This window comes from Heliangelus exortis, chromosome 3 (assembly GCF_036169615.1).
Source record: "Heliangelus exortis chromosome 3, bHelExo1.hap1, whole genome shotgun sequence".
NCBI lineage: Eukaryota > Metazoa > Chordata > Aves > Apodiformes > Trochilidae > Heliangelus > Heliangelus exortis.
Window position 1 is genome coordinate 66520444 of NC_092424.1, and position 27226 is coordinate 66547669.

The following is a 27226-nucleotide window of genomic DNA, read 5'->3' on the forward strand; positions in this document are numbered from 1 at the left end:
ACAAGAGGAGACAAAGGGACCTTTACAAGTATTATCCTTCGGGTGGGTTCTTACAGTTGTAAAGGTAATGAGATGGGACAACATAAGCTGTAGAGCTCCCCTGTGGGTATGCTCTCTATGAAGAAAGCAAGTACTTACAAACTCACTGGAAGTAAAACTTCATATCCTATGGGCACCCTCTGGGGGGGGGGGGGTAGCACCCCAAATTCCTAGAGACCAACCATCTTTTCTGGGTGGTTTCCAGGTTTCATGCAAGTATTACTGTGTGTTTTACCACCCCTGAATTACTTCTGTGCCCTGGAAGCAGCTGTGAAATCCATCTGCTTGACACATGTACTAGTGTTTGCCTGTCTCCTGTCTGACCGGACAACTTCAGGGAAGTGATAAGGAACATACTACCCCTTTAGCATGATGTCTCGAAGTAGAAGCTTCCCAAAGTAACTGGTGATTTTGGCTGTCACAATTTTTTGTTGTCCAATCTGATTTTCTTGGGAATAAGCTTGAAGATCAGCTCTCCTTCCTGCCCTTGAATCATTCTGGTACAAAGGATGAACTAATCTAAGTGAAATTCACTTCTGAAAACTGGAACATGATTTTTAATTTTACACAACTAAGTAATCTTTTTTATACTCAGAAATCCCTGTATATTTGTGATCATTCATTTGGAAACTGGCAAGATTCCAAAAGAACACTAGATAAACTGAGAAAAATACAGCTACCTGTGAAAATATTTCCTAATAATTTTTAAGCAATGCTTATTCAATTACCAAAATCTATTTTTACTCATGACAGACTCCTGCTTTTTCTCTCATTTATAAGGGATGATAAGACCAAAGTACAAGTTAGCATACTTTCAAAATGCCCCAGGCATATAAGAACCAAGACTTCTTTGAGAAGAGGAAAAAAAAAATTACATGTTTAGTTTTACTTAAAATTTTTTAGTTTTTATTAAAATCTGCCTTACTGTTTAAGATTTATTGTGCCAAGCAACAGGCTACGTAGATATAAGGCTAAACTTTTACTAGTTTGTAAAAAAATCAGCATTTTTTCTACAGAAGTCAGAAAGTAAGGTTTTTTTTGAAGTTCTGATTACTGTGGTACAGGAACTAAACATAACAGCCCACTGCAGATTTAGTAATTTGTATTCAAACCTGTCAAAGTATTAATTTTATACCTTCCCAGGAAGAGTCTGGCTAGAGAACAAAGTGTTTATGTTTACATTTTATTAGATATGATGAAACAGAAGCAAGGCCTTTTAACTTGGAAAAGGAAAATAATTTTTTATGGGGAAAAAGATTCATCTGCAAATTTATTTTTTAATACAGTTCATGTGCAGATTTAGTAAAGTTTTTTCCACAAACTTATTTAATTGTATTTATAACTCAAAGAAAGTATATTTTGAAAAGGTAGCAGGGACTTATGTATCGATTTTAATTTCTTTTTTGTGCATATTTTGTAAGGTGTTATTTTTTTTTCCTTTTTTTTATTTTTCTTTTTTTAATTAGGATCTTTGAAGAGGCATGAAATAGGAAGACAAGAAATAAATTCTCTTCCCACAACAGTTTTATTTTGGAACTTATTATTTTCATAAATTATTCTCATTATTTCATTATTTCTAGAGCCTTAGAAATGAGGAACACCCAGCATCCAGACATATGTCCCCACATAACCCTGTCAATATTGATGATGTAGTCATCCTAGAGATCTCTATATAACTATGGAGAGTCAGGCTTTTCCAGAAAACATTTTGAATTCAAGTGAGCTAAGAAACAGAGTAATTGAGAAAAAAAAAAAAAAAAAAATGTAATCTTTTCAGGAGATGCAGTTGCAATACAAGCAACTATGACCTTTCTTACTGGGGCATGCTTCACTGCTGTACAAAAATTTGAGGAGTGGATGGAAGCAGAAGATGGAGTGAAGCAGCGAAGGTGAGATGAGGGCCACCAGTCAGTTCTGACCTGAGCTGTCACTTCAGAAAAATAACTCAACAAATGTTCATAATTCAAATAAAATTGAGACACGCAAAGCATCTTCTTTGCACTGTGAACACTGTAATTCTTCATTTTATTCTAACCCTATAGGAATCGCACGAAACACCTAATGAAATAGGGCATATTGGAATGTGCTCCTGGATCACATTCTACCACACTGAAAATAGACATTGCAGTGAAGTAGGGAAAAACTTCCTGCCATTCATTTACTTTGGCTTCAGACATTAAAAAAAGAAAAAAAAAACAAACCCAAAACAAAAGAACAAAAGTTCTTTAATCCTCATAGAAAGACTAAAATTTTAACCCTACATCTTAACACTTCAGGTATAAAATATGTATGTAAACTAGAATAGACAATCTTGTTCTGAACAAATGTATCTCCATAAAGCAATACATAGACCCTGCTAAAGGGAGCCTTAGTTTTTTATTTATTTAGTTCCCTAAAATATGTTATTTCAAAGTAATAATTGCAAAGTAGACATGAGCATGAATAGTTGTTGCACATACTCCTTTGTCTAGAACACACAGTAGATATTTGCATTAATTTTTATATGAAAACTACTTATATAGCCAAGTTGAGTTGTGATTTATAAGAAAGCTCCACTCTTTTTCCCTAGCTTATTACACTATCTCAAATTCCTACTGTAATTCTATTGATTAATTCCGTCAAAAGTTCCAGCTCTTCAAAAAGTAGCTGCCTCTGAAGAAGAGATAAATAAATCTTTATGCCAGTTAATTAATGTACAAGCATTCTGTTGCTGCACATAGCATTTATTATAACCTTAATCTGACTGTCCCTTCGACTCAGTAATTAAAAAAGAAGAACATCACTGCAACCTACAACAATTTCCTTAGCACAGTGCTGCTGCTGCTGAGCCCAGCAAGTTCATCAAGCTTGATCCTTCTTGCAGAGTTCAGGGGCCTGAGCTTTTTATTACAATTTAGACAACTCAGTTGCTTTTGCTATATCCTCTACTGCATTTTATAGCATTACTAGAAATTTTTTCTAGAAAAAAAACACACCTAAGCCTTTAAAAATATGGGGTTGTACAGTGCACCCTTGCCAAAGCAACATGCACCTTAGGGTCCATCACTGAAAGCCTTTACCAGAAAGTGATATAGAAAGAAAATGGTTTGGAGTTGCAAAGTGAGTAATTAAATGGCACTACAGCCTCCAGCTAAACAGGAGAAAAAGGACAAGGTAAACTAGTAAACCCCTGTGGACCACGGGTGTGCTGGAGTGGGCCAGCTGGGGAGCAGGATGTCCAAGTTGCAGATGGCTCCTTGAGCATCAGCCTTGCCTGAGAGGCAGGGGGCAGTTGTGCCCAAGGATGTCCTTGGGAAGGGTGCTCATCCCTGGGGGTGCAGCAGAGAAAAAGCATCCCAATACAACTAGCATGTAGGGAATCATGGTTGGCTCTATGGGAGAAGGATGCTGCACCCATGGTTTGGTCTAGGTTAGTCTAGCTTTTAGGACAGGGAGTCACCAGTTCTGCCAAAGGTTTCCAGCTTGACCTCAGGCAATTACAATGTAAACAGTAGTATTAGAGCTCCCATATATCAGATGCCCTATGAGTACAAATAAATTGAGGTTTATGAAGTACAGTGGCAGCAATAGCCATGTAAGTGGCTCAGGAGAGCAAAATGAGATAAGATGCAGGAGGTATAATGGGAGTTCTGTTGATTCTGGATAAAAGAACAAATAACTGTGCTGTGATGTTGCTCAGGCCATGAATGTGGAGATGAGGGGCAGTGGGCCAGAGAAACAAAGAACTATTTTTATCTTCTTTCCATTGCTTTGTGCCTCTCTGCCCCTTTGCAGCTTCTGCCTACATGGGGTGTGCCAACCAAGCCCTCTGCTGAGCCTTACAACTCATGGTGGATAGGGAGCAGAAGGAAAGGACATGGAATGAGTGTGTGACAGAAGACAGATAATTCTAAGGTCAGTATTGAGGTCTGGGGACAATTTCTTGGCCCTCTGAACCATGATCATGGATAAATTCAAAGGAGAGACAAAGAACATGACAGGGTTCAAACAACTGGTAGAGACTTCGGATACTTTTTAAAGTCTGCTATGGGACCAGCAGTGTCAGCGAACACCAGGATGAAAAAAGGACAAGAAGCTTTGCTCCTATTAGATCTGTTGAGATGCAGTAGAACTTCATATTTAATTAAAAAATGAAAAGAAAAATCCGAAAACTAATGTTCTAAAAAAAGAGGGAAACTTTTAATGTGTGAAACTGTCACTGTAAATCTCAGAATTATGTAACTAGTCTGGAGATGGCAAGGCAAAATAGAAACTATTCCTTTCTGGCAAAGTACATTTAGTTACTCCTTGATGGGAAAACTGGCATGAAGGATCTGAAATAATACGTTTTTTTAAAAGAGAAATGACCCCCTTACACTTCCTGTAATGCTTTTGCAGTTTTTTTATTTGAGCATTTTGTGTGGTTTGCAAAACCACTTAGATGTCTATACGAAAATGCACTTTACTTTGTTTCTCTGAACCAAGAACACTGCGCCAAATCTCCATGTGCAGGAATTTCACAGATAAAAACTCTCATCACTATTATTCCAGAAAAAAATAATTATCTTGGAAGACAGCCTTAGTCTGGCAGTATCACAGAGTCACCTGGAACCTGTGGACAGTAATAATATCTAAAGCAGCTTCGCAGCAGGTAAGAGAAAAAAATCCTGGGGTTGCTAACTCTACCTAGAAAATCATGCAATAGACCTATTGAAGTTTAAGACATCTGGAATCCTATGTGAATAATAAAGAAAGGTTGAAGAAAGAAGAGAGAACAGGGGAGAAGATAGTACATCACTTCTACCTCTTCCTGAGCTTTCAGCTTGCAAGAAATAATTACCATTTGAATATCAGGTGCAGAGTACTTGCTATTCATCAAAGCAATGCCATGTCCCACAATTGCTTGCCACCAAGAAATGCCCACTTTTTTTTCTTCTGACCTTTTTTTCCCCTGTACTGTGTAGGAGAGGCAGAGCTGCCCTTGAACTTAGTTAGCCAATGGTGTCTACCCACCTAAGATTTCTGCCCTGCACAATAAATCCAACCTGCTATTTGTTGCAGCTCCCCTCTGGCACTTAGCACTTTGCAGTTCTCCCTTCTCCTGCTTCATGAACATTGGTTAAGTCTTGGTATTTAGAAAGTGGGAAATGGAGGCAGAGATTCACTGTTATATCAAAGTAAACCAGACCTCCACCCAGGCTTTGGTCATTCCTTGTGTTCTCACTTGACTGCTAGGGCTTCCTAAACATCTCCTTTCACTACCTGCTTCCAATAGCAGATTTGATGCCTGCAGTACATAAACCAGCATGTGCTTTCTGCATGAAACAATTCTACAATTCTACAATTCTACAGCTTAATGAAAGCTTGACATTTTTGAAGAACACACAAGAGGACTCAAAAGCTTCTTAACGAAAAGCAGCACATACAGATTCATGGAAACTATGCTGAGGAGAAGCTCCTGCAGTGATTGCCAGCCCTCATTTTGCCAGGAACGTACCATACACAACTCTCCATTTTTGCTCTGCTACAAACTGCTCCAATCTCAATTTCAAATCATCTACTTATTTTTTAATCCTACAGAAGAAACCAACTAAAAGAGAAAAAAAATTAATAAGCTGCCCAGTTTCTATTCTGTGTTGCCTACACGTGATCTACTCAAAGAATGTTTTTCCCTGGCAAGTCATACTGATAAGTTTCCCCATAATGCAGGTAATCTGACTTTCAGGAATTCCTTGTGAATTTTGACCATTGTTTAAGGTTTGTACTGAATCTTAGTGAAGTGGTGAAGTTTACAAACTTGTATTAATCCATCTCACAGCCAGCCAGACCTTGGATGCTATAGGCATAGGAGTAGACCTGCACAGATCACAGGATACTCCTTGCAGGTATTCAGTAACAATTATTGCTCCAAGTCAAACAAGTTGTCATTCTGGAACAGCAAAACACACTAGGTGACCAGGAATAAAAACCATAGAAATAGAATGGCTTCAGCTGGAAGGGAGATTAAAGATCATCTAGTTCCAAAACCCCTGCCATGGGCAGGGACACCTCCCACTAGACCAGGTTACTCAAAGCCCCATCCAGCCTGGCCTTGAACACTTCCAGGGAGGGGGATGCCACAACCTCCCTGGGCAACCTGTGTCAATGTCACACTACCAGTAAGTAAAGAATTTCTTCCTAATGCCTAATCTAAATCTACTCTCTCATGTTTGCCTCTTGTCCTGTCATAGCTTTCTACTCAGTAGGTAGCCTGGTTTTATTAAGTTGCTAATATACTGGTGCCTAGAGACATCCAAAATGCTCTCAGATACCCCAGCATGGAAGTCCAAGCTGGGAAGTCATGGGTCTTCCATAGGTCCTATGCCAATTCTGCAGGATCTGGGTTTGGGTTCCCCGTGGCTCTCAATTAGCACTGGGGGCCTGCAATTAGGCAAGGAAGGCATCAGGGCTGGGCTGCAGAATGCAGATGTAGAAATGCAATGTGAATGCTCTGCAAGAGGAAGCACAGCAGCTGCAGACTGCAGCACTACAGCAGCAGGCTCAAGGTCTCCTGCAAAGTGCAGCACAGGCACTGCTGGCTGGGCAGCTGTACAGCCCCGCACTGCCTATGTTGGCTAGATCTTCATTGCCTACAATGATAGCTGTCTAATTTATACCAAATGATAGATAGCCTGAGTGGTTTCTATACACTGTGGTTTCTGCATCCATTCCTGGCACTTGCTTCAAAACAGACCTCTGTGATTTTTGACATTTGGCATCACCCTTAGAGTGTAGCTGTGAGTCAAATTTTGTCTAAGGGAGAAGCTGGCAACTCACTGTTAAAAATTAATTTCTGAAAATTATCCATTTCTTGTCAAGAAGAGAAGCCAGGTTTTGAACTACATTACCAGGGCTGTAACATCCTAATTATAAACAGGAGAAGAGTCTGACCTGCATGAGATTGTAAGCTTTCCAGTGGAATCTTTATTAATCCATTGACAAAATAAAATGTATCTGTTTAACTATCTTACATTAGCAAAGCACAAAACAGATCAAAAGGAAATATCCATTTTCTTGATGCCAGAACTGCTGTTATATTGTGCATGATTTTTCTCCCTAGTAACCCTTTCAGTCTTTTAATATTTCCTATTTAGGTCTTCCCCCCAGTGATGGCTGGGATGCTCTTATGTGTGCTGGGAACTAGAATAAAAATGAAAATAAGTATTTCATACAACCAGAAGCAATATTAAAAAAACCCTTCTTGTCTAGAATTCTGTATATTGAACAATTGCTATAAACAACTGCTAGACATTCTTCAGGTATCATTAGTTTGAGCTACCATGTATCCAATGTAAAGGAGCAACCAAACAACTACTCTGGCTTACTGCTTTCAGTAATTTGAAATAATTATTGAATAATTTGAATAATTTCAGCATAGAACAAATCAAGTCCATAGATTCAATTTCTTGAACTTATAAAGGATATATCACTGAACCACAAAAAGTAAGTTCAGCAGAATTAATTGCAATTATATTATCTTCATTTGCCCATTATGATAAATCTTTGGAAAAGGCAAAAAGGATTTTCAGTCAACACTCTCATGGAGTTCTCATATAAATTTAGTTTACAGTTCTTCATTGCTTCTGGATTAGGATATCAGAAATCCTAGTTAAATATGCAAATCTGCCAGAGATATAATGATGGGTCATTCAATCTCTCAGTTCCACTCTAAAAGGAGAGCCAGTGCTTCTGTTTTTCTGTCATTTGTTTATCTGGTCTGCCTGCAGGCTTCTTGAAGACAAAGACTGACTTATCATATGCTTACACAATACCTTAAAGAATTGGGGGTTGAGTTTTATCCAGGCCCTGAGTACAACATAATACAATCAATAGCTAGGATTTTGCAGTAGTGTTAGTTACTGTACCTCCTTTTGATAATGCAAGTGCACTTTCCATACACAAAGAATTTTGGGTTTGGACACTTGGCAATTATGCTAAACTTGTTTTCCAGTTTAAACAAAAGGAATATTGTTTATATCATGCTTTTGAAAGGAGCAGCTTTAGCTTTCTTTGAACTGGATTTCTGTAATATTCTTATCAGTTTTCTGCCAAACAAAGTATTTAATATCAAAGGTAATAAGTTGAAGGAACTCCTGCTGTCTTTATGCAGAAGCACTTTGCAGTTTTTCACTGTTTTGAGTTTTGGATGAATAAGTTCTTATTCCTTTTATCCTCTAAGGTACTTTGAACACTATGCAAAAATATAAAGAACTTGGCCTGACACATTTTCATTTTTTCTTTTAAAAGAAGGATAGACATTGGATAATCCATAGGTCATCATTCATCTTGATACTCAGAAACAAAGAGGTGCCACACTTCAAAGACTATTTAAGTTTTTTCTTTTTAACAAACAAGAAATTGCTTATGAAGAACAGTGAAAATAATGGGGGCTATCTTCCTATCAAGTTGTGTTTTGCAGTTGGATTCACTTTATGTCTAATATGGTGCAACATCTTACGGATGCTCTTCAGGGTGGGTCATTTTTGGGCAGGCTCTCTTGGATGGATACTCCGGTGTCTAATCAGGTGTAAGGCCTTTCTCTGAGTTAGCTGTGGAAGACCCATTTTTTTCATCTCCAGTCTGTAGAGGCTGTACTAACTCTGAGAATACTAGGTCATATTCAAACGTAGTTGAAATTGCATTACTGAGAGAGGTTTGCAGGAGGATATGGGCAGAAATTCCTACTCACACATGCCACATGACTGCAAAAGCTTCAGTGTTTAGGAAAACAGATTAAATGTTAAAAAATTAGCCTGTGCTCTAGTAGCTTTAGCTTCTGATGTACTGTAAAACGCAAGACCAGTCATTAGTGAGAATAAGTCCAAATAATGCAATGAGAATTTGGACTCCCAACACTCTTGAAGCAAATACCAGTGAAGTCCATTCCCAGAAAAACAGAATAAAACAAGAACATTCCATTTCACTCCCTGAGAGAAAAGTATGGCCTCTCTGCTCAGATTTCCTAAAATGATGTACTGTAAGCAAAAGCTTGGCTTGATTGTTCTTTGGCTACCACAAAGCCTGACTAGTACAGAGTCATAATTTATAGAAATTACACCAGCTTAACTATGCCACTGTACAAAGGGACACATGATTCACCAGTGCAAACAGCTGGGTGTCCCTTCCTATCAATTTACAAAAGGGTTATAAATGATATACTGTCAATTAGTATAAAAAATGTACTTCCTCAATTTTTAATTTGGTATATATGCAGTGCCTCTAAAATGTAAAAAACTTTTTTTTTTTTTTTTTTTTGATGAGGAAAACAAGGTAGCCAAGGACTTAAAAAACTATCAGAAAAAAAAGATTTATGCCAAGATTTTACTATCAACTATTAAATATGTATTGTGGCTGCCTGTAACTCTAGCAATCTGCCCTTCAAAAGGATAGGGGTATGCACTGGCCCGTTTTATTTTAATTTTTGCATCAGTTTTAAATGCTTTCAAAGACCACTATACTGAATATATAAAACAAACTCCAGTCAGAACAGATGTCCTTAACATCTCTCTTACAGTCTCCCATCTTACCTGTCCTTAATTGCAAACGCAGATGGCATGATAGGAAATGAGAAAGTCTGTCTTCTAAAACTATTCCCAAACTGCTGATTTCCAGCTACATGCAGGTACTATCTAGCAGACTTTAAAAAGACTATATGGTGAATTGTGGTGAATTGATTTGCTTACTAGGTAACATATACTGATCTCTTAAATGTTGGTCTACAGCACGTAAGTAATAATGGGAAACCAGAAGTCCCTGAGACAGCTGTTTGCACTGTCAGAAAGAAAGCAATTTATTGAGAGGCTGATATCTGTGCAAATGCAGTACACAGTGTGGAATACTTTAAGAGTAAGATCATTCAAACAAAAGATGTGAGATGAAACAGTTGGACAAGGAGCCTAACAATGTAAATTTTCAGAAGTACCTTCTGAGCTTCTTCAGTGGGTGATAAATGAATGCATGAAAATAAACCCTCTTACATGAGATCATATTTGTTTGTATGGATGTCCCACTGCCAGTCCTATGGCTGCTTCTCAGAAAGGGGAATCAGGTGCTGATCATACTGCCAGAGAGTGTGTCCAGAAATTATGGATAACCTAAAAATTGCTAAAGTGAGATAAGAGCAGGGAATTATTTTTCATACTTTATTCCTTAAAACTGTAGATCTCCATCTGCAGAACCTATTTCTGATGTTAGGGGACCCTTGATCAGGATATCACGAGCTACAAAAATCCCTGCTTTTGAAAATATGATTATTATTTACAACCTTCCTTTTCCTTTCCTAAGTAGCCAGAAAATACATGAAGATTAGTGCAAATACACTATACAGAATTACTAAACAAGATTTCCTTGAAAACAATTTCACTGCTTTCACAGCAGTACTTTAGAAAACATATGGGAAACATTTATGGACTTTATTCCTCCTGAATAATGCAGTCCTCAGCCATCTCAACCTTTTACATGCCACTCTGTCACAAGCTCTCAGCAAATATGCTTTATTATGTGGCCTTGTGTTAAAAGAGTATTTCCAGACAGTCTGCTATGAAGAGACACCATCTCCATAAGAATGACAGCACACACAACTGCACAAGGAACAAGTCACTGGAAGACTGGATTACACCAGTGTCCTTTGCTGATAGTCCTTAGTGATAGGTGTTATTCTGCTTGAGTCTTCTAAGATGGAAAAGAGGCCCTTTATGGTTGCCCCCCAAAATAATTCTCCAGCCCAGAGAGCCTCCCTGAGGGCAGAGCCTCATCCTCTGCTGCAGCCAGAGGACAAACTGGAAACACAAAACTGCTTCGTACCTGGGTAGATCAGCTTAAGCTATCTGTCTGACACACTAGATTTATTTCAGAAGTCCTCCTTGAGGCAATGGTCAAAAAAGCAAAGTCAAAACCCAAGCCCATGAAATTCAGAAAACCCCATCAGAGAGAAATCCCTCTTTCCTCTTTGTGTTTACATGTGCCGCTCTGATCTTATGCTGCCTTCTCCAGTGCTCCCCCTTCTCACCAGCTGGCTCCCCCAGCCCCTCTCTGATTCATCTTTAACTCACGATGCCCTTGTGCACCTCTGCCTTTAAGTCAGGATATTTTCCTTCCCCGCATCTCCCACACTGCTCTTGCAGGGAGCAGTGAGCATCTGAGCTTCAGTGATAAGGAGGTATGAGGGACCCATGTCAAATGGTGGCAAAAAAGGTCCTATTTAATCCCAAAAATGGCCTGTTCAGCCAAATCTGTAGAAAATATGACAGTCTTTGCAGACTAAGCACCTCAACTTACACATTTGGGTAAGGATTCTCAAACGCAGCAACAGACCCGATTGCTATTGGGAGGGAGATCTCTACCAAATACCAATCTTCTGCATGAAGAGACCAACAACTGTGCTGTCCTATCTGTGGTAAGCTAAGGGCTAAATCTAAAACTGGTTTAAAATTTAAATTTGAATCTGGGCTTGAATCTTAAATTTGAATCTTAAATTTAAATACAAAGATCTGATGATCTAAAGTAAGAAAAGAAGATTGGTAAGAAGAGATTATTGGAACAATTAACAGCCAAAAAGAGTAGCTCAGATCTCTTGAGTTTTAACTTCACAGGCTGACGTAAAAAAAAAATCTTGTCAAGGTAGCAATTGATATACCTATTACACAGCAATCATAGCAACTGAGCCATATTGTAGACTCAATTCAATGGGCTTTGGTTGAAAATTTAATTAGACTTCTCTGGAGACAGAATTTATGTTCTTCAAGTAAGTGAATAATGCACATCTATTTAAATTATATATTCCCTTATAATGGTGGAATATAATATGTTTTAAATTTTTTCACATTTTTAATAGGTATTGTACAGTTTTACTAAAGGTCTTAAAAATTTACTGGGTAGCATTTTTATATTAGTCTGGTGCTAAAGATGGAAGTTTCAAATAAAAAGAAGTTATGTTGCTTACACATTTAGCTTCCAGAAAATGAAGATACTCCCTTCCTGATGCTACTTCTCAGGCCTAAAAGGCCTTAGACTATAAATGCACAAAAAGTAGCTATATAATATCAGCCCTGATTCTCCACTCTGCTCTGTATCCCATCTCTGGATATTTCAAGCCCAGATTTTGCAGCAGACTTAAATAGCAGACATGGGATCACCTCTTTCTTCTGAAGTTTAGCAGCTGCTAATAGTCAAAGGCAGTCTTCAGACTAGAAGTATGTGATTTTATATCCTGTCCCTTTATTTTCTCTTCTAATTGGTTTCCTCAGTTTATAGAAGTTCCCCTGTCTTTTTAGAAGGATAGAGAAGAGTGACTGAAGGAGGAAAAAAGATTCCAGAAAGAGCTGTTAAAGTGGCAATTAAGAGAATTGTCAAAAATTGAAGGAGTGGAAGCGTTTCCTAAACCAGGGGCTGCATCATGTATCAGAGACACTGTAAGCTAGACAGAAGTTCAAGTGCAGGAGCAAAGCAGACAGCCTGGAAGTGCAACTGAAATTGGGCTTTGAAAATCTGAGATTCTCTGCATCTCAAGGAGGGAGGGCTTATTTCTCTGAGCATCTGAATAGAGCAGACAATCTCACAGAAATATGGCATCCACTGCCACTCATTATATAGGGTTGGTTTTGGCCTTTACATATATGTACACTGTTAAACATGTATCTTATATTTAGACATGGAACAATCAGCAACACATTTTAAGTTTATAAAAAGCCCCACAATAAACACAGACCAAAATAGACAGTGTTTCTGAGCTAGAGATAAAAAAGCCTTATTTAGGACCAAGTGAGAATTCCCTGTACGTACAGACTTACAGAAGGCTTTCAGGGAAATCAGGGTTATCTTCAACATTCTAAAAATTCTGAAAATATATTTAACAACAGACAGAACTGGGAGTTAGGCTAGCAATTGGACATGAACAAATGATGTAATAAAGGGAAAGCTCTGTTGTCAAACGTAACATAAAACTTGATGTACTTCAGATTATCAGATGAACTATCATCAGATACTATTAGTATTTTCAAGAACCATTTAAAGAATTTCTCTGTGTAAAAGAAAACAACCTTCTGGATAACAAGTAAATTACTCAGTATTTGTATTATCGGAGTAAAGTTTTTCTATATAGCACTATTCTAAGAAGCTATATACATGGCTACATAAGCTACCCCTAACTAAAAAATAAAATAAAATTGCCAGGTAAAAATATATAGAGATGTATTAGAACTCAAAAAGATACGTATAAACTTCTCCTTCATTTAATAGAATTGTACTTCGAAAGAAAAATATTCAAATGAAATAATTATTGTGCTTTACAGTGCCCCAGTTCAATAAAAAGCAATTACACAAATCCTTTAAGATTTCAAACAGTTTTTTGGTTGCTTTGAATGACGAATATCTTGGAACTCTGATGAAGCAGTGATTGCAAGTTAATTGCGCAATTAAAATAATCCATCGTGGTTTCTAAATTGATTAATTCTAAAATTACTTGTCCACTGGTAAAACATTTCTTCAGAGCAGCTATCCAATATCAAATTTCTGGTTGGTACTTTGTCATTTTGTTGTTTCTCATTCTCCTTCAAATGTTTGCTGAATACAGTTAGTTGCCTTTCTGAAATTATTCACTGTAAAGAATTTATCCTCCTCTTTAGTAAACTTCAAAACCTTTACATTAGTAAATCTGCAGTAAAAACCATGTACACAATGCAACACTAGGGGTCTTTGAAATTATTAATACAGACCCTATTTTGTGTCTTAAGTCAATTTATAACACAATTCCCTTGCAACAGATGGGAATACAGAATTCCCTGGAATTTATTGTAATTCAGACCCACTGCTGGGTGGAAGGTTATGGCTGAAACTCAGTTCTGGAGAAATGGGTAGGACTGATAAACCATTACCTCAGTTCCATTTCCTTCAACAATTCTCTTCAGAGAACAAGCTTTGTTTCACTGGAGCTTTTTTCTCTAAATTACACTACGGGTGTTTTAAGAAAAACATTTACTATGATGTCCACCTCTAGTTTTTTCCTTTTTCAAAGCCAAAATAAGGAAATCTTGTCTGACTAATATATTATATTCAGTGCTCTCAGAAAAGAGAGGGTTTGAAGCACAGTGTCTAAACTCTTCTGCCCAAAATCTATAGTGGCAGAAGGAAGATAGAAATCAAAAACTGAAATTTCGAACTTTCAGTGGTTCTGCTATGAAAGAAAGCCTTAAAAAACTATGGAGACTGGAAAACCACCCCCACACCTGAATGTTTTAAAAGCTACACTGCTTGCTCTTTCAGAAAGGAACTGTGTTCTCGGTATATTCAGTGACTGAATGAAACTATCAGTTCCTACCCTAAAGCTACACATTTATCGTGAGGATCATAGAAAGTGGATAGCAAGATACATAATAAATATATATATATTATTATGAAATTTTCTCATATAATTTCTCCTATTTTGATGGTTTAAACTTCATATACTCTTAGAGAAGCTCTTCAGTACTTCAAAACACATCTTCAATATCCTGTCCTATATATTTAATTCTTTGCTTTCAATGTTCTGGTTGGTATTTCAGAAGAAACCAGTTACAGTGAATTGAATACAAATATATTAAAAAAATAATAAACTACTCTCAGGTTAGTAGTTTCAGCCAATTATTTATCTGATGATCGCTTTCAAGTCTTCTTGCTCTGTTCTGCCCTTGTTTGCACAAAACCCCCATCCTTATCAAAATATCCTGGAGCCTTTTGGCTGTCTATTAAATTTACTGAAACTGGCTAACAGGTTCAGAAGTTGCTGGCTGAATTACTGGCAGAGGGACAGAGCAGGATTTCCTTAGGAAGTCAGGCTGATCGGACTGTTTAAAAAACATCCAAAGTCAATTGCGTTTTATTTTAAATTTGCATCACGTGAAACTAAATTAAATGCTTGCAGAACTGAATCTTTTTTACCCTTTATGTTTTTTTTCTCCTCCCCCATTTCACAAGAAGTTCCAATTTCCCCTCTAAATGTTTTTTGTTGTTTTTTCTTTTTTTCTTTTTCCTCAGGTTGTCATCTTGGAAGTTTCCTATTTGAACTGAACCTTTAAAAAAATCATATTTAAGGTGTTTCCTATTTTCCTATATAAATGGGTGAAACATAATAATGCAGTTTCCACTGCTCATTTTAGTTTTACCGTAAAAATTGCACAGGCAAAATTTCTTTTGGGCTGGAACAGATGACTTTCCTGTCATAAAATGCTAAAATACAGTTCAATAAATGCTGACTAAGGCTATTTTGGATATACGATTAATTTTCAGGTAGGACTTAATAATAAAGCATTTACCAAAATATGGAAAAATTAACCCTCTTTAGCCATGTGCTGTTCTTATTTGTAGTTCAATGAACATTGCTCTTATAAAGCTCTTTTGTTACCATCTTAACTCCCTAATGGACAACACTGCCAAATGTTTCAGGTTGTTTTAATTATATTAAGTGAGAACAAGGGCATTTTCACCTACTCTATCCTTATTTAGCCAAAGTACACACCGTTAATACTGTCACATTTCCGCAATAAATAATTTCCTTCAGCCTTGCAATTTTATTTGTCTTTCTGAATTTCCTTTAAATTCTTGAAATATTTCTGCAATGCTTTTTTCCAGAACTATATTTCATTTTTGGTGGATGCCATTGTCAGAACAAAAAAGGAAAACCATTTCATTAATGATGCAATATCTGAGCCTTTTCATTGTCTCCAGAACTGTAATTCTTCATTTTTCAGTAATCCCCAGCCTTAAGAGGATTTTTTACTGATATCTCTTGAAGAGTCTTGAGAAGAATCAATCCTCTCCACTTACTATTTTTTTAATAGAGTTAAGCAGATGAGAAGGGAGTCAAAACTGCAACTTACCTAGAGTTCGAAAAGGTCTTTGGTTTGGGGTATGGGAGAAGAAACCAGGTTTCAAAGCATTCGTAATCACAATGTCAAAATACTCTTCAAAATCATTCCTAGGAAGGGAAGGAAATTGAATTAGCTAAAATAATAAAGTAGCTAAGATGCTTCTAAATATTCATTAAGACTTAAGAATGTAGCAAAACACCTTTTTTTCCAATGCTTCTTCAGTGTCACTACTTCCCTTCTTTTCCTGGGGCTATGAAAGTGAGAATATACCCACAATATTGTATCTTCAAGACCAGTCATCAGTTGTAAAAAGATGTTCCTTGCCCCAGGGAGTTTTAAAACCTCAGTATAACATGGGACAGTTGACATATATTAATCTCAGGTAACAACATATGCATAAACAGGTATAGAAACATGTAAATGAGGGATTTTCTTTATAAAGCAAAATACATGAAGTCAAGTGATGGGACAGGAAGTAGCTAAAGAGTAAACACACTTAAAAGCAGGTGCTTGTATCGTTATCCATTCTGCACATATGCACAGGCCTAATGGGTGTCTAAGGTGCCACTTGTGGTCAACAGAGACAACATTTGAGCATGGCATGTAAGTGGGACTTGTATATAGGTATTTTTTAGAGACCTGTACGCAAGCCAGTAACATTACAAGCCAGTTGGAAAAATGCAACCCTGGGGAACGTCCATGCCACCTGTCCTACAGTGAGATGGTTTTTTTTCAGGATATGTTATTCCTACTCTAGCAAGGATTTTTATTTTAAGGAATCTATTAGACATCACTTATTACATCATCAAGCTGGGAACTATAGCAAGAAGTAATAACAATGCTTACTTACAAGTCTTGAAATTACTAAAATGTAAAATAAGGCAAGTGCTGCTTAAAGATTTTTTAAATTTTATTTTGTTGAAAAATGTAAACATTTCCTGTCTGTGAGTTTGGGTGACTGCGTTGTCAATAAAATCTAAAAAATGATGGGTACTCTTGCACGGAACAAAGAAGTCCAAGATGCTAAGTGCAAGATGGGTACAGGCACTAAACTGCCATCACCAGGAGAAGAAATTTACTGGAAGAATACCAGATAACCATGCCATTTTCAAATAATCTACAATTTCCCATGAGACTGAGATTATTATAACTAAAAAAATGAATGCTCTCTCCAGAAGAAGCAGCTTGAAGAAGCTTATCTTCAAGCTTTTATTTTATGTTCTCAATTACATTCCAGCCTCAAAATAGAATGTCTTGAAGTTTTCTTCCTCTAAGAAAATTTTAGCTTTGTCTGTCTTTCTCCACTGTATGTTCTCCATTACCATACATAAGCTTTTACTTTTTAAAGAACAAGTGCCAAATATGACAATGGAATATCTTTAAAGTTAGCTTCTGTGTGGAAGATTTCAGAAGCTGAGCCAACAGACATGGTGAAAAGCATCAACTGAGTTAAATTTTTCAGATCAGCATACTGTGCAAATAGTGCTTTTGTGGGTAAGCCAAGCTTGAACATGAAGCGACGGCTGCAGGAGCACAACAAAGACTTGTGGGAATAGTGGTGATTGCTTTGTGTACAAAACTCAAAACAGATTAACAGAGTTTTCACAAGATTTGGTTAACTTTGTGATTTGTTGAAGACAAAATGGTGTTTTGTATGGAGAGGTGTTACCTATGGCCTTTTTTGAATTTCCTACACAAAACTACAGATTTTCTGAGAGCTTGTACCTTGTGTTACGTTACTAAATAACATTAGACATGATAAAGTGTGTTCCAGTTACTGTTTGTGTTTGCTACTGTGTCTTGTGATTACAGTAAATGGCTAAGACAAAGGGTAGAATGTATCTCACATAACTTCAGCCACCTCAAAACTGCACACTGAATTTACAGCTAGCGGTCCACAGCACAGACAGGGCCAAAGGAGAAACATTCACATTCTTAGAGGGCAATTCATCCCACTTATTTCAGACATAATTTTATGGTACAGACTGAATTCCCTAGAATGGTGCCCAGTGTTTTCTCTCCACTAGCCACAGAGGGAATCAAAATGATGGGCTTCAAAAATTCCTGGCTTTTAGATGGCTAACATTCATGACAAGGTGAAACGACACCCAGCTTCAGTGCCCATGTGGTATTTGACTTGTCTTTAGATGTGCTCCTGCCAATGCTTAAACATTCAGTTTAACAAACATTCTCCTGGCAGCAAAGCCTGAAAAGTCACACCACGATGTTGCTGCTTGTGTGAATGAACTCATACTTGCTTCTCTAGTTTTACATGCCTTATACACCAATCCCAGCAATACGTGTATGCTCTGGCTGGGAAACAGTTCTTATTATATTTCATTCTCATTTTATTCTCTTAGACTTCCTTTCTTCTTAACAAAACATCTTTCCATTGAGGACAGCTTGGTCAGACAAACACGACTGGGATGGTTTGCTCTTGAAATGGTAAATGATACACTTAAGTATGAATTTCCCAGCACTGATTTTATATGGACAGTACTTTCTCAGCCAAAAAGGACCTTCTTAAATAAGTGCAAATAAATAAAGTGCAAAAAGTTAATAGTTACAATGTTAGGACTAAGAGGCTAAAACTTCACATGCATCTCTCTGCTTTTCACCTTTATCCTTAGGGTTTTTTTATGTAGTACTATATAATTCTGAACTTCTCAGTATGATATTGAATTTTAAAGTAGGGAAAGAAATTAATAAAGGGCTACATAAATGTAATTCATAAATCTTGATGTAAAGAATAAAGTGCAGTTAACTTTGTCAAATTAAAGGGTGGAATAATAGGTGGGAGCCTACACTGTAGCCCACTATTACAAAAAGCAATATGGGCTTGTAGAGTCTTATTATCTGATAGAAAAGCCATGAAACAAACAAAAGCAATAACAAGTTTGTAGGGGGATGGTCGCCACCTCCCGCAACACAAGTTCAGAATTATTTTCATGGGAAAAACACTTCAGTAAGGTCTAGTGGACAGTGGAGTAATCAGTTCTCCAGAGGACATCTTGGAAGCCACTTTGTGGGAGTCACTGGAAAATAAGATTGTCAAAAGCACTGTCAAAAGCACTGTAGAAAATCCTACAGTTCTGTGAAAAGACAGAGTGATCCACTATCCTTCCAGCAGAACATCTCTTTTCTGTCTCTTGAAAGGCAGCCGACCTTCTCTGCTACCTTGCTTACTTAATGTCTTCCAGCAGGATCGCTACACCTGCCTTACAAAACTGAAAGACTATTCACCAGGGAGAAGAAAGCCAAAATCATTATATGTGGCCAAGAACTTAATTTTATTCCAAATTTTCATCAGAAAACAACTTAGATCTACATACAAGATTTAATTCACAGGCATCTTACTCATAGGGAGAACTGGGTTTTGTGATGAGGTGAATTTTCCCCTCAAATGAACAAGCATAATGTTCATGAAAGGCAGCAAGAAGTGGCACAGCTGATGCTTAATTCAGCATTTGGCCCAGAGAGTACAAAAAGGAAATTCTACTAACACGACTGGTTTGGAAGGTAGCTCTGTTTCACACCTTACCTGAGGTTTTCTTACAGTGTTGCTGAATTCACTCTGCTCTTTCTTCCCTTGCCTATCCAGATATTCACGGTTGGCTCACATTGTATAGCTGTGTTTCTTTGATTTATTTATTGAATAGCCTCACCATGCCACCCACCTAGCTGTTTGCATCACTGAATAATTAATTTCTAGGGGTGAGACTGATGGTTCTGCTGAATTTCACTGAACTTGACTTGACCAGTCAGGTTCTTAATGTTGCATCTAGAAAGAGGTGTTTTGATCAGCAGCTAAAATCTCAATGAATTACCAGTGCAATGAACTACCTGTTTAATCTTTCTGCTGTGATCTGTAAATGCATGTTTCTCATGCACAACCATTTATTGGAAACCACCAAGTGTTGGGAAGAAGTATTTGCAAGCTTTTTCATGCAGATTTACTGCAAGGAAATTAAATACTACTGCTACTTGCACTCACCACTGGAGAAGCACTGGAAGCAACTGGCTTGAAGGACAGCCTAGCAAAAACTTATGATAAAATTGGGATTCAGATGATATATTGGGTGTTGGTCTGAAAGACATTCCCTGTTATCATGAATTCCATCATGATGGCCAGAAAAGATGCAGGATTTAAGTGTGCTGTGGGCCAGATAAAGCTCACAGATAAAGACCATTTTGCCTTCAGTACCAAGTAACTAGAGATAGGCCCACTAGAAACCTCAGATCCAAGTAATTCATAACAGAAAGAAGCTCAGATTAACTCTAATTATAGTTCAGGCTTATCTCCAGTTGCTTTTTGGAAGATATGATTTGAAATGGATATTACACTTACCCAAGTATATGTTCACAAAGGAGTCTGCAATAGTCACTGTGAGAACTAGTAATTAATAGCAGAATCTTCCCAGCACTCTTCAGTTGTTTTAGCCACTTTTTTACAGACTCAGGACAACTTTGTAAATATTTGTCTGGATGCTTCTTCACTTCTGGGAAATATGTCCCACAGTCTTCTAAAAAATTAAAACATAATTATGTATTATCCAATCCTGCTTAAAAACCACTAAATCCACACAACAAGTATCCTTTCATGTGCAAACAATGCAATTTTAAAAAGGGGAAGCAAAGTTTAAAATTTTCCCTGGGTTGTAACTCAATCTAAACCAAAATATCATTCAAAGAGGGCATAGTGTAGCATAAATAAGTTTATATGACTTCTCTCTTTTATAATGGAATTTGCAGTTATTTTGCATTATGCTTTTTTTCCTAAGAAAATACATATTATACATACTATAGTCTTACACAGCAAATAATTATTTCCTGCTGCCTTTGCTAAATTTTTAGATACTGAAATAGGGATTTTAAAATTATTTAGTATTTGTAAAATTGTAAGGACTGAATATTCCCAAGAAGGTCTTCTCAGTTATTCCTGACACTTTAGGTTAGCATTGTCTGATCGAGACCACACATTTTAAAATTTTTGTTTTTGTCACAGCTAGCAGTTTATCTATGAAAGGTGGATAAAATAAACCGGCAAAAACTCACTGGTATGTGAAATACTAGAAACAGATGCAAAAAACCCCAGACAATTCCAATTTCAGTTTTATTTGTGCTCTTTTTGCTGAATAGAACAGCAACAGAATTATGCAAATACACTTAGAATGAAAGATTTTTAAAAATATGCAATAACACTAAGTTGGCAGTGAAAGTTACCTATTGATTAAAGTCACCAATAGCTACTTACCTTGTTATAGCCCACAGCTTTTTTACCAAGACTTCAAATTAACATTCAGCTAAGCTTTTTTTAATCATTCCTATGACTAAGACTAGAAATTTCCTCTGTACTCAAACCCTCTAAAACCAAAAATGTCAGCTTAGTTAAAGGTCTAAAAAGAAATACAGTAATTGTAGAGACAGAAATTACACCAGGTATTTGGCGCCCAGTCTGTGTCTGTTATAGTATAATGAACATCATCACAGAAGATTATTTTTCTTCCAGCATTTGTTCTATATGCAACTGTCTGTGGTCAACTTTGCTGAATGATTTAATAAATCCCAGACATTACTTAGCCTTCTGGTATGTGAGTAATGCTATTCTCTAGTTTGAAAAAATAAGATTTAAACCACTTGGACTTAAGCTATTTAATAAAAGAGAACACGTATGTTTGAAACAGCATTATCATAGAAAGATTAGAAGATGCTGGGTGCTAAACATAACACTATTTAATAAATTACACATTCAAACATCTATATATGGCAGGAAAAAAGTCTCTCAAAAGAAGTTTCTAATTAGCTGTTATCACTGCAACTAGACAGTAGGCAAAAATGTCTTATTCTGCACTGTGACTTGATGGTTTTCTTCCCAAAAGCTACAGAGTGGACTATTGGATCAGAGGAAAGTCTCAAACAACATCTCCCAACTCATAAACAGGTCACTATTTCAGTTCTTCACAGTATTTAGGTCAGGCTGCATAACAGCCTGTACCAGGGGAATAGAAGCCTGTTCCTGCAGCTAGCAATATGGGATGCTGTGTCGTTTGCCTTGAGAGCCAGCCAAGACCAATGATTTTTTTGATTAACAAAGCACATTTATGAAAGAACATTTCCTTTAGAGTTCCCCCCACCCATCCCCTTTTCTTGGAGTGTGAATATAGTTTGGGCTTGGAGCTGAAGCTGCATTATTTTTTTCAGTATTCTCATTAGTTATTATATACTGTGCTATGACAATTTTTCTTCTAAATTGCTTTGAAAACATGCAACATTACATGGGAATGAAGTGGGACACAATCAGTGCAGCCTTGGCATTAGCTCTCACAGGTTCTAATGATTAAGAAGGATGACAAAGTTAATTTATATATTCAATGACCTATAACTCTTTTTACCTTAAAGTAAAAAGATCAGTTTTATATGAACTTTCCTGTCGGACATTGTTTTTCTTTCCTCATCAAATGCCTCCCATCCTCTGCTGACAATTTTTTGATTTGCAACAAATTTAAAGACTTTGAGTAAGTCTAATCATCCCTGTCTTCTTTTTCCGTACTGTGTGCAGTATCTCCTGTGTGATAAATCCATGATATTTGGCCTTTGATTTAAATCTGCAGAGGAAGAGGTCAGCAACACCAGATTAAGCATATGAGCTGGAAGAGTCTTTCTACCCAGTTTTCTACCCAGACCCTGAAGGCCAACTCTTAATTGCAGACAAGTAATGAATCACATCTTGACACTGGGATCTGAAGTTTGCCTCTGGGCTGTTTGCCACATCAAGCAGAGGTACCTTAGAGGAACTCTCATTAATGCATACTCTACTATAATTAGGCTAATGTGGCCCAGGAAAGTGGAGTTTAACTTAATTCCTAACATACTATTGCATCTGAAGAAGATAGTTTGGTCGAATATGTACCCATACCTGTAAAGTTTAACCATGAAAGCATGCAAATTTTTATTGAAAGCCATACAAGCTGAAAAACTTGCTTGATACCCCAGGCCAACAGCGAGTTTTCATGGGGACAAACAGAGCTACAAACACCTTGTTGGCAAAAAGAGTTGTGGAAACATTAACATGTGATAGAGAAATAACAACATGTCAAGCTTTCACAATCAAATGGAATGACTTGAGACAGTGCAAAATGAAGCCTTTTTTTCCAAGGGTTTATATTACCACTATGCCATATGCTGAGCTTTGTTTTTCTAAAGCAGGAACATCATAAAAATGATAAGAAAACTCTATTGAGCAAAGAACCAGTGACAAATCAGAAAAGAACTGATTTTACTTGAGCCAATAAAGGAAGAGAGTTAATGGTATTAAAAATGATTTTATACAACTGTCATACAGCTTCATTCTTGAAAAACCAAAAAATAGCTCTACAGACATTCTTGAGAAATAAGGAATGTAGCCTACGCTACCTTCCTGATAATGCATATGGACCAATTATAGAAGGATGATGTTCCAATATAATACTACTATTAGGATAAAAATAACTGTGGATTTCTCTTGTGCTCCTTACTACACCACTTCTCTTTGGCAGCATCAGTTTACACCCCACTCCCTCTGGACTCTTTTGGTCTCAATGTCTGTAAATCCGTGCTGCCAGGACACTGCAGTTTTCACCCCTTTGCTCTTATTTGGATTATAAAAGAGGCAAATGTTCAAGGGGCAAGATTCTGGCATGGTTTCAATCCAGAACTGAAACACAGGAACACACAGTATATTTTTTCTTTAGTATTGTTGCTTCTCCTAAGGGGCACCTACTTGACTGAATTAAAAATAATTTATCTACTATTTATATGACTTAGCTAAGCAGAGAGGTATGAGGCTAAAAAAAATCGGTAGAACTCAGCCAAGAAAAATAAACTTCCAGCTGCCAATTTGTAGCTTGTATTTACTGGCTTTAACAACTTGAACTGTCTTTTACATGGAAAGTAGTATTTAGAAATGTGACTTTTCTCCCTTTTAAATTCAAAGGTAATTTGGTAGCTTACCTATCGATACCCCTGAAATAAGTAAGAACTTACACCCCTTCCCTAATTTTTTGCAAGTAAAAGTTATTAATTTGATAAACAGAGTAGAATTGAAATAGTGTTTCTAATGATGATGATGCAGAGAACTATATTAATTGAACACTGCTTTCCACTGTGATCTTACAGAACTTCATGTTTTTAGAGAGAACAGAGAGACACTTTGAGCCTTTTGTTGTCTTATTATCTTATCTAAATACCTTATTTAAATCCAACAACTAACATGAGCATTCAGGAGCAACACAAGAAAAATACTTCACTACAGAAGATTTTGCAAAAGATCATTAAGTAGATTTCATCCACTGAAAGCAAGTAGAAGAGAAAGGAGGTGATGGTTAAAATTACATTAGGGAAATCATCCTCATTTCCTTTCACTGAAGCTCAAGTATGTATTCTAGTAGGAGCAGTAGAAGCAAAATGAGAGACAGAGGGAAGGAAATGTTAACATAAAGCAAGATAAGAAAGCAGAGTGAAGCATGAAGCCGGGATGACTAGGCAAATGATGATTACATTCTGGAGGCCTGGGTTCAGACAGATATCAGGAACAGGGAGCAACAGGAAGAGATAAATCATCCCTCTCATTCCTGCAGGAGATAAACACTTTTAAAAACAGAATAAAAGGATGAGAGTCAAGGAAGATAGGAGGTTATGAAGAGGCAAATGTCATAAGAGCAAAAAAGAAGTGTGACAGATGTAAAATATTCTGTTTTTTTATGTTCTCTGTAATTGTCTCAATTCCTTACCTAAGACTTCATAGTCTCTAGAGGGACCAAAATGTTAAGGATCATGATCAAGCTCAGGCAGGAAGAAAAGCAGCTATTTACACTTTTTACTTAACTAGGACCAGATGTGAAAAGATGATACTGAGTTTGGAGGCAACTGAGATATCAGTAGCATGGTACCAAGTCTTCATTCTCACCTAAGTAAAAGAGAGAAACAACATTTCTGGGAGGAGAGAAGGGGAAAAAAGAAGTATAGGTGGGTTGGCCAGTGGAAACAAGGAATCCAGAACGACACCTCAGTGAGCTGCTGCCTGTTGTGAGGCTGAACTTGGTAGTATGATGAATCTCTGCCTGTCAAAGGTCATAATTAGATTGTGTGCCTGAATATATATGTGACAGACTATAAAGCTGAGTATCTTTCAAACTACTTTTAGATGTGCAAGAGGAACAGAACAGGAAAGAAAAGGAAAAAAGAAACAACAGAAAACATACAGAAGAAAGAAGCTAGGTAAAACAAAGAGAAATTAAGAATATCACTATGCTAAATCAAAGGGAAAAAATTTTCTTCCTTGTTCTCAGAAAAGTAAGGATTTTTTTATAATCACAAAGTAAGCACTTTGCATGTAGCACTACAGTTTTGAGAAAATCAAGCATTACTAATGGACATCTGGGAGCATCCGATATACTATTTGCCTCTTCCATCTGTGTATGTGTTAGATAAAATGTTTACAGCACATGTAACTCTAGCTTTTGCTATATTTTTAGCAACATCCAGCAGGAATAGATCTTATTTTCAAAAATAATAAACAATTTTCCAGTGGTGACAACTGTGTTAACCTTGATGAATTTCAGGCGGGTGACTATACAGTAAGGATCTGTGGTGGGCTAGGGAAAACACCGACTACTTGGATTAATGGTGACTGCAGGGCTACATAAATATTTGATATACTGAATGAAACACTTTAGCAGAACACACACAAAACATCACCTCTGCAAATATTTCATGGTTCACTTCCTCTTCTACTCGTTTTCTACTCCTGTGGCCTACAAGATGCTTACTGTAAAAATTAAATGCTTTGGCAGCTAGAGATATGTCTCAAACTAAACGACTAGAAATTCTTCTAAAGAAGCAAAGAGCTGCTGCTGTTTATTCTGGTCTAGTATAATGAGGCAGGAACCACCACACTCGCTTCTACCCTCACATTTCTGGGGGGATATTCCTGTGCCAAAGGCTGTCAGTAACAGCACTGGACCTTTTAGCTATATTTAAATGGAACTCACAATGTCAAAATTAGAGGCAATATATTGCTGCTCTGCCATCTCTTAGCTGAGCATCACTCCCCCACACTGCTATCTGCATTTCACAATAGAACAAAGACCTAGGATGGGCAGCCCAGAACCTCAAGGGTACAAGTTTCAGGGCTGGCCTTAACCAAAGTCAGCTTCAAGGTGAGGCTGTATCTTTTCCTGAAAACATAACTTGTTAGCTACTTTTTCCTAAAACCCTTTCAAGCAAGCTTAAAAACTATTATATCCTGCCCTTCCCCACCTCCCCTTCCTATCTGAAAGAACAGCCTCATTCAGTCTGTCCCTAATCTTCACCCTCTTGCTTCCTAGTCCTGATTTATCATCCATCCTGTCAGCAGTGTCCTGGATGCAGAACCATCAAGGCCAGAAAAAGTGCAATGCCACAGCCAGATGTCTACATGGTTTTTTTTGCATGTAGAGTTATTCTTGATTCTCACAGAGGTCCACGGACACTGGAAGAGAAAGCCAGGCTATTTTCACATTATCTGGTTGTATTAGTGTCCCCAAATGGCTGAGAGCAGACCAGACCACTTTTATCTTGCTGGTCCACAACAGCTCTCATAGCCACAGTCAACCCACCACTGCAATAGTTTCCCTGTTTCATCCTAGTAAAGGATGAAAATAACACAAATCTAAAAAGTCATGAGACGCTCGTGGTACGGGGCAAAGTTTTCAGCCTGGCTTCATGAGGACTGCTAACACATCACATTTGTTAGAAAGGTGTCTAGATGTGGGTGATTTGAAAATGATCTCTCATAGCTTTGTATACACAAAACTTGGAAACCGTATTTCTTTCCTGTTTCCCACACCCCTCACCCCCCCCTTCTGGTTTTATGTCAATATTTACATCAACATAGCAATGTTTCCACACAACACTAAATAGCAGGAAGGATGTACTTTGGAGGTCCGGCAGGATCTGTTGATGCATTTTAAAGGAAATTATTTCTTTCTCAAAAAAATTCAATTCATTGCTTTACATTACCATGCTAATTTGCAGTGTAACAGACCAAATTCATCAATCTGTATGAGATCAATTAATTTATGATGACACTTTGGCAACCTATAGGTTGAGTACTAAACCCATACTGAGTTAACTATCATTTGTTGGATGAACTTATTCAGTTAAATCAATATGATTTTCCATAATAAGTTCATAATCCCTTCTGCAATGTGTGAACATCTGAAGTTAATATTTTTCAGGTGGAAAAATCTGTTTTTGTTCCATGATCAAGAATGTCTTCTTGTAGTGAGAATCACAAGTCACCAGGTGTC

At 37.2% G+C, this 27226-nt stretch overlaps 1 protein-coding gene across 3 annotated transcripts in view; it reads right to left on the reverse strand.

Annotated features, from left to right (window-relative positions):
• Window positions 1–27226, reverse strand: part of NT5DC1 (5'-nucleotidase domain containing 1) — a 141668-nt gene that overhangs the window by 27411 nt on the left and 87031 nt on the right. For all 3 annotated transcript variants that reach the window (XM_071741118.1, XM_071741116.1, XM_071741115.1), the window contains 2 exons: window positions 20248–20422; window positions 15909–16006 (listed from right to left, as the gene is read on the reverse strand). In XM_071741118.1, the coding sequence (XP_071597219.1) occupies window positions 15909–16006; window positions 20248–20422 (273 nt within the window). The remainder of the gene's footprint in view (window positions 1–15908; window positions 16007–20247; window positions 20423–27226) is intronic.